Genomic DNA, 8,977 nt, shown 5'->3' with positions numbered 1-8,977 from the left:
AAAACTAGGTTAGGGAATCAATACCTCAAGATTCAAGGAGTTAATTCAAGACTTTAGGTTGAAAATTCTTCTCCCCTCCTATATCTCTTAAATTTTCGGCCACCACCACTAATTCCCAAACCCTAACTTTTCAATTTTGCTTGATAAGGATTGTTGGTGATGATTATTATTAAAATTTCTATCTTGAATTTGAAGGAATTAAGCTTTGATTTGGAAGAAACAAGAAGAAGATGCATGAAGAAATGGTGGAGAGCAAATGGAAGTATGAGTCATAGAAAAAGAAGTTGGCTGACACTTCTCCTGAGTGCCACGCCCTTAACTCACAAATAGTGGGTATTTTATTCGCTCTCCGCTAAAGTTTCCACTAAATTAACCCCATAACTGAAAATAAAATACTAGGAAATTAATTTAATGCCAAAACTATAAAAAGGGGTTAATTTCTTTACCTTAAAAACTTTGGGGTGTTACAACTCTCCCCCATTTGGAACGGATCACGACCTCGTGATCCAAGCCATATGTAAAGACGGATAGTAAACAAGAACATCATGCTCGGACTCCCATGTGCAATCGGATAATCTTCCATGTTTCCACAAAATTTTATAAGTCCTCACCGTTTTATTTTGAACTCTCCTAAGTTCTTCTTCTACTATGGCAACAGGCTCCTCAACATAATTTAACTTATTGTCGACTTCAATTTCGTTCAAGGGCACATAAGTAGATTCATCAGCAAGGCATTGTCTAAGGTGTGACACATGAAAAGTAGGATGAATTCCTGAAAGTTCATCGGGCAACTCCAAACGATAAGCAACTTTGCCAACCTTGGTTAAAATTTTAAAAAGACCAATAAAGTGAGGACTTAACTTTCCACACTTTCGAAATCGTAAAACAACTTTCCATGGAGAGACTTTCAACAAGACACGATCACCAACATTGAACTCGATTGGCCTTCTACGTTTATCCGCATATGACTTTTATTGATCTTGAGCCGCTTTAAGTCTTTCTTTAATCACATCAATTTTATCGATGGTCTTTAATACCACCTCCGTGCCTCCTATTTCGCATTGGCCCACTTCTCTCCAACAAATTGGAGATCGGCATTTTCGCCCATACAACATTTCATAAGGTGGCATTTGGATACTCGAATGGTAGCTATTGTTGTAAGAGAATTCTACTAAAGGCTAGTGAATATCCCAAGTGCCTCCAAAATTGATTATACATGCCCGTAACATGTCTTCAAGCGTATGGATGGTTCTCTCACTTTGACCATCCGTTTAGGGGTGATAGGCGGTGCTAAAGTTTAGCTTGGTACCCATTTCATCATGGAATTTTCGCCAAAAATGAGAAGTAAAACGAGTGTCTCTATCCGAAACAATGGAGATTGGAACTCCATGTCTTGCTACAACTTCCTTTACGTAATCTTTGCCAACACTTCGGATGATGATGCTTCTCTAATGGGAAGGAATAAGGCACTTTTCGTCAATCTATCGACTATTACCCAAATTGTATCAAATTGGTTTCTAGGCGTTTTGGGCAATTTAGTAATGAAATCCATGGTGATATGCTCCCATTTCCACTTGGGAATTTCCAATGGTTGCATCATACCACAAGGTTTTTGGTGCTCGGCCTTCACTTGAGCACAAGTCAAACACTTCTCTACATACTTCCCAACGTCTTTTTTCATTCCGGGCCACCAATATTCTACCTTTAGATCATGATACATCTTTGTAGCACCGGGATGAATGGAGTACTTGGATTTGTGAGCCTCATCAAGTAGAACTTGCTTCAACTCACAAGAGAATGGAATCCAAATCCTCCCAAATCGTAAGGTAAGGCCACGCGAATCCTTGGTAAAATATTGTATTTGACCTTGAATTCTTTCTCTCTTAGGATCTCATCGCAAGGCCTTTTCTTGAGCTTCTTTAATTTGATCGAAGAAATCATTGGAAATCATCACCCAAATAGGAGAAACGACTAAAGCATGATGTGAACTCTTCCGACTCAAAGCGTCCGCTACAACATTAGCCTTCCCGGGATGGTACAAAATCTCACAATCATAATCTTTCAGAAGATCTAGCCATCTTCGTTGGCGATTGTTAAGATCTCTTTGCTCAAAGAAGTACTTGAGGCTCTTATGATCGGAATATATGGTAAATTTGACTCCATAAAGGTAGTGGCGCCAAAAATTTTAAAGCAAAGACCACCCCCCGCTAGCTCCAACTCATGAGTAGGATACCGTTTTTCATGCTGTTTCAATTGCCTCGAAGCATAGGTAATGACTTCACCCCGTTGCATAAGAACAAAACCAAGACCATTAGATGATGCATCGCAATACACCAACATGTCTTCAAGACCATCGGGCAAAATAAGGACCATTGCTTGACTTAGTCTTTCTCGAAGTTGTTGAAAAGCCATCTCTTGCTCGTCTTTCCATTCAAACTTGATATTCTTTCGAGTTAATTTGGTCAATGGGGAAGCTATTTTAGAGAAATCTTGGATGAAACGACGGTAATAGCCCGCTAGACCAAGGAAACTTCTAATCTCCGACGGATTCTTTGGTGCTCCCACTTCATCACTGCATTAATCTTGGCCGGGTCCACCATACTTCCTACACTATTAACAACATGGCCAAAAATTTGCACTTCTCTTAACCAAAATTCACATTTGGCGAATTTGGCATAGAGTTTCTCCTTGCGTAATGTTTCCAACACCTCTCGCAAATGAACTTCATGGTCGGATGAGCTTTTAGAATAAATGAGAATATCATCAATGAAAACGATTACGGACTTATCAAGCATTGGGCGACATACACGATTCATGAGGTCCATGAAAGCTGCGGGAGCATTTGTGAGACCAAAAGGCATGACAACAAATTCAAAATTCCCATGTCGAGTACGAAAAGCAGTCTTAGGAATATCTTCATCACGTACCTTGAGTTGATGATAACCCAAACGAAGATCAATCTTAGAAAAGTACGAAGCTCCTTGAAGTTGATCAAACAAATCGTCAATTCTAAGCAAAGGGTATTTGTTCTTTATGGTCACTTTGTTGAGCTCACGATAGTCGATGCACATACGCATGCTTCCATCCTTCATCTTGACAAAAAGTACCGGTGCACCCCAAGGAGAATTACTGGGTTGAATGAAACCCTTGTCGAGTAATTCTTGAAGTTGCTTCATCATCTCTTGCATTTATGTTGGAGCCAAACGGTAAGGAGCTTTAACAATGGGGTTAGCCCTCGGAATGAGATCAATCAAAAATTCAACTTGCCGTTCGGGAGGAATGCCCGGCAAATCTTCGGGAAAAACATCGGCAAACTCACTAACATTAGGAATGTCTTCGATAGATAGAGGTTTCTGCTCAATATCGACAATGTGAGATAGATAGGATGGACATCCATGAGACATGTAATGTCGGGCACGAGCGAAAGTACAAATGGTTATGGAACGCTCTTTCCTATCACCATAAACTACCAAGTCTTCACCTTTAGAAGTCTTCAAATATATCGCCTTTTCATCACACACGATTTTAGCGTTACAAGAGCTCAACCAATCCATACCCAAAATTATATCACACTTCCCCATCGGAAAAGGAATTAAATTAGCTTGAAAGAGTTCCGAAGAAATCTTGATTTCACAACCTTTATACACATCTTTCACTATCTCCATTCTACCATTACCAACTTCAACTTGTAAAGCATTATCTAGACTTGACTTAGACACGTGAATAACATGAATCATCCTAATTAACAAAAGATCTATTCGCCCCCGAATCAAAAAGAATTTGCATAGGCACATTATACACAAGAAATGTACCTGTAACCACGTCATCTGCGTTCCTTGCCTGCTCCACGGTGAGTTGAAAGGACCTTCCTCGTTGGTTCCCATGCGCTTGAGCATTCTTTCTCTCCGCCTTCCTCCTCCTCTTCTCAAGTCTTTCCTCTTTGGTAAATTTTGGACACGAACTTTTCACATGTCCCTCTTCATAGCATTTGAAACATATAACGGGGTCGTGAGGTTTTGACTTGCACTCCCTGCTCGTGTGCCCCGGTTTCCCGCAATTATAACAACCCTTCTCTGACGCCCTACATACCCCCGAATGATTCCTCTTGCATTGACGGCAAAAAGGAATGTTTCTTCTAGTAGAGTTGTTACCGGAACTACCCTCTTGTCTAAACCGCTTGTTTGGAGAATTTGTGTCCTCATGCTTCCTTTTCGAATCACCTTCCTCCACTCTTGATTGTTCAATCTCTTGGTCTCTAGCCACATCGGCCAACATGGAAAAAGACTCCATTTGGCGTAGGCTTATCTTCTCTATCAAATTCTTCCCCAACTTTAAATAGAATTGCTCTTTTAGCAATTGGTCATTCTCAAGAAATTCCAGAAAAACTTGTGCCTTGTCCAAGAATTGAGCACGGAATTCATTTAAGCTCAAATTGCCTTGACAATCATTGAGGAACTCGCTTCTCAACTTTGTCACTTCAGCCTCCGACATAACCATCCCACTATCTCTTCCCACTGTTTCTAAGCATACCCACCGCAAATATAACCTTAAGATGTGAGGGGCATTGGCTAGTACAGAAAGCCCCTTCTATCTCCGATATCCACCTTGTACAAACGATGGGATCACGGTCACCGTGATACCAGGTGGGTGGCATACTTCGAAGTCCCTAAAAGTGAACTTCTTTTTATAAATTCTTTCTCCCGTCACCTCCACTTCTTTTTCCTCCTCAGTTTTCTTGCCCTTATCCTTAGCATCTCTTTTCTCAAACTCTCGTTGCACATTAACCGCAACCTCTTCTCTAATCATTTGAGCTATATGGTTGTTCATAGCCCCTTCCATTGTTGCATTCAACCATTTTAGTAAGAGAGAAGTATACTTTTCTAGCGTTCTCCCTATTTGATCGGAGATGTCCATGCTATCCTCGGGAAAGAGGATTTCCTCTTCATTCCTCCTATTGTGTTTGTCCTTCTCATTATGATGTTCAGCCATACTATAATAAGAGTAGATAAACTGATTTAGACACGTAACCTGTCTCTCTCTACGAAGTATAAGCTAAAACCTATAACTTCATACTAAACCGTCCCAAGGTTTGACGCGGTTAGTTTAAAAAATTGTTAGTACTTCAACCACAATAAGGTCGGCTTCTTATTGTCTTGAATACTAGCAAGTTTATAAATTAACATCATCAAACACTCTTTCGGTCCCATATAAAGTTTCGAACACCTAAGGTCGAGTCTCGTCTAAGGTTTAAGTCTAGGCACTCTCTACACGAGGGAATACCTATATCCCTTAAACTTGACTCTGATACTAACTTGAAAGGACTAGACTCGATATAAGAAAACGAGAAATATAGATATATTTTTTTACAGAAAATACCCACTGCGCCACAGTGGGAGGATGCAACCCCCACTGCGCCACAGTGGGAGCAGAATGTTTCTCGGACCAGAAGATTTCCACTGCACCGCAGTGGGCTACAGTTCAGCAACCCAAAAACTTTTGACACTTGATCAAACTTGCAATCATTCGAATTCAAAGCCAAACTTCATACTTAACATTCAAAGGCTTAAACATGTACATTGACACATTTGTAACATAATTACAACATCAACTTGTTCCAAAACTCATATTCACTATCAATGGGTCATTTACCCAATTTGCCACTTTTTTTTGGGTAAAGGGGATTTTAAACCCCGGTAAGCTTTTATATCACCCAAAAACAGTTAATACAAGTAGTATGATAGAGTATCACACTAATTCATACATACGACAACCCCGTATGTATGTGCAACAAGCTACAAAAAATTAGCAAAACCAGAAACCTATAACAAGAAACTAGTTAATAATTCAATCAATTATTGGATTTTAACATCACGCACAACAAATCTATGAGACTGGAAGCTTCCAACGATCAAGTATACTCAGCCCTCTCGTTTTCCTCTTGAATTTCATGGTGACCAGTTTGAGTCGCACCGTTGTAACAATAATATCCCGTAGCTGAGCAATGGGTCTTTCATTTGAGGTGAATAATCTGTTGTTTCTCTCCTGCCATACAAAATAAGCTGTAGCAGATACAAGAAGTTTTCCAATTACTATCCTCACATTATTTTGGTGTCCCTTAATGAGAAAACAATCAACAATGTCGTCCCATTTGCATAAAATATGTTGCATCATAGCAAGAGGCTTTACTAAGTTCCACACCTGCAACGTATAAACACATTAAAAAAAATATGTTCATGAGAATCAGGCCCACCTCTGCAAAGTGGACAGCAAATCAAATTCAAGTTAGTCGCGCTGCTGACATCCCATTGCCTGAGCTTATCTTGAGTCTTCAGTTTCCTTTTCATAATTAACCAGACTAAGAAGGAATGCCTAGGAATGCAATTGGGGAACCACACCATTTCAACCCAAGGGATTTTTTGTTGCTGAGTTCTAATACAATCCTATGTAACAGCTGCTGAGTACACCACCTCCGCCCCCTTATCTTTCCAGAAAATAACGTCTTGCGAATTTGGATGAATGGTAGGTGGTTTAATATTGATAAGTACCGGAAACAAATCATACCAAGCTGTAGGCCAAATCCAGTTACCATTATTAATCAGCTCACTAACTCGGGCATCCCCTTTAAATCCAGCTCGTATAATCTCTCTATTTGATATGTAGTTACACAAAGGACCAATATCTAACCAGGAATCAAACCATGCTGAAATAGTGTCTCCATTCCCAATTCGGTATTTAATATGAGGTCTAATGGAGTCTCTTAACAATAAGATTTTCCTCCATCCCCAAAAACAACCTGCACGTAAAGGTATATCCCAAAAAATTTCGTCCTTTAAGCTTGTTGGAATAAATCCAATTCACCCATAAAGAACGTCTTTTGTTAATTATACTCCAAATTTGTGACGTCATTAAGGTCTTATTGACATCATGAATACGTCTAATACCCAGTCCCCCCTCTTATTTTGGAAGACAACAGTCTTTCCAAGCCACTTTCGCTTTTCCATTTGCCATGGGGCCTTGGCACCAAAGAAAACCACACATCGTCTTCTCAAGCTCATTAATAATACTAATCAGAAGAATAAAAACTGAAGCCCAATAGATGTGCATCGAACATAAGACAGAATTAATGAGTTGTAACTTTTTTGCGAAAGAAAGCGACTTGTATTTCCAATAAGTGATCCTAGCTTGCATCAGAACCATGCAATCCTTGTACACCAAACGTGATGAAATCAATGGAACTCCGAGACACCTAACGGGCAGCGAGCCTTTTTCAAACTGCATCAAGTTAAGGACAACCAGTTTGACGTAATCAGGTACATTAGAAAAAAAAAACTGTACTCTTTGCTAGACTCGGTGTCAACCCCGAAGCTTTATTAAATAACTTCAAGCCCTCCATTAGTACTTTGGCAGATGCAAGGTCACCCTTAGCAAAGAGGAAAAGATCCTCTGCAAAACAAAGGCTAATAATACGCTCCTCTTTGCATTGGTTATGAAATCTAAAGTGAGGAGATTCTCTGACCAATTTCTGCAAGATTAATGTTAATGCTTCCATAACAAGAGTAAAGAGATACGGTGACATGGGATCACCCTGTCTTAAACCCCTTCTGCCCTTGAAAAAACCATGGATATTACCATTTATGCTCAAAGAAAACTAAACACTAGTGACACATGTAATAATCCAATTCACCATAGTAGAGTGAAAACCGAAACCAACCAGAATCACCCTCAAAAATTCCCAATCAACCGTATCGTATGCCTTCTGAATATCAACTTTGAAAGCACACCTGGGGGGTCCATAAACTCTATGATAATCATGCATAAGCTCTTGAGTAAGTAAGATATTGTCAGAAATTCACCTACCAGGTATGAACGCTGATTGGTTGATATCCACAATATCTTCTCACCCGTCCATGATTCTAGTTGTAATTATTTTGCTAATACATTTGTATATAACATTACAGCACGAAATAGGTCTATAATCAGAAACAGAACCAGGAGTGGGTACCTTAGGAATCAGGGCCAGAAATGTATGATTTATTTCATTTAGAATTCGTCCCGTCTTGAAAAAAATCATGGACAGCAAGACAAACTCCTTTCCACCTATATCCCAAGTTTTTTTGAAAAACAAAGATGAAAAACCATCTGGCCCGGAGCTTTATTATCATCAATAAAAAAATGGCTTCTTTAATTTCATCATTTGTTACCATACGAACCATATTAATGACCGCAAGACAAACTCCTTTCCAACTATATCCCAAGTTTTTTGAAAAACAAAGATGAAAAACCATCTAGCCCAGAGCTTTATTATCATCAATAAAAAGAATGGCTTCTTTAATTTCATCATTTGTTACCATATGAACCATATTAATTGCTTTTTGGTAACTAATCTGTTTCAAGAAAATACCTTCCGACTCAAACTCCATCCCTGGTCCAGCAACCCCTAGAAAGTTTGAGTAGTGAGTCACAAGAGCATTAGGCACATCACTTCCTTCATATTCCCAGCCATAGATATCAGTAATCTTCTCAATCCTGCTTCAATGTTGTTTAGCTTTTAAAGAGTTGTGAAAATACTTGGAGTTAGCATCACCAACCTCTAGCCATTCAATCGTAGCTTTTTGCTTTAAAAATCTTTCTTCATCAAGAGTTTCTTCTTTGAATTTGTTTAAAATGTCAACCTCCTGATTTCTAAGAGTCTCGTCTCCCGGTTTCATGTCTATAGCTTTCTGGATTTTATCAAGCTCCTCTCTAAGTTTAGAGACCCGATAATGAAGGTTCCCTTGTTTAAAGAAGAGACTTCTTATAGGGTGTTTTAAGCTTCTAAGCTTTCTGACCACTCAATACATTTTGCAGTCATCAATACTTTTATTCCAATGGGCTTGCACCATATCCTTGAACTCGTCCTTATGCACTAGAAAATTAGGAAATTTGAAAGGCTTCGGCCGATCTCTAGAAACATTTGGGATTTTCAGAATACACGGAG

General features: G+C 39.3%; 1 protein-coding gene across 1 annotated transcript; it reads right to left on the bottom strand.

Moving 5' to 3' along the window:
- Positions 1-3,738: 3,738 nt before the first annotated feature.
- LOC122601273 lies at positions 3,739-4,989 on the bottom strand. Its single transcript, XM_043774038.1, has 2 exons — positions 4,605-4,989; positions 3,739-4,520 (listed from the first exon to the last, which is right to left on the bottom strand). The coding sequence occupies exons 1-2, from the start codon at positions 4,987-4,989 to the stop codon at positions 3,739-3,741; spliced, it is 1,167 nt and encodes a 388-aa protein (XP_043629973.1).
- Positions 4,990-8,977: the final 3,988 nt, after the last annotated feature.

This window comes from Erigeron canadensis, chromosome 5, assembly GCF_010389155.1.
Source record: "Erigeron canadensis isolate Cc75 chromosome 5, C_canadensis_v1, whole genome shotgun sequence".
NCBI classification, from domain to species: Eukaryota; Viridiplantae; Streptophyta; class Magnoliopsida; order Asterales; family Asteraceae; genus Erigeron; species Erigeron canadensis.
Note: the sequence above shows the minus strand (reverse complement) of the source record. Positions and strands in the feature narration are given on the sequence as shown.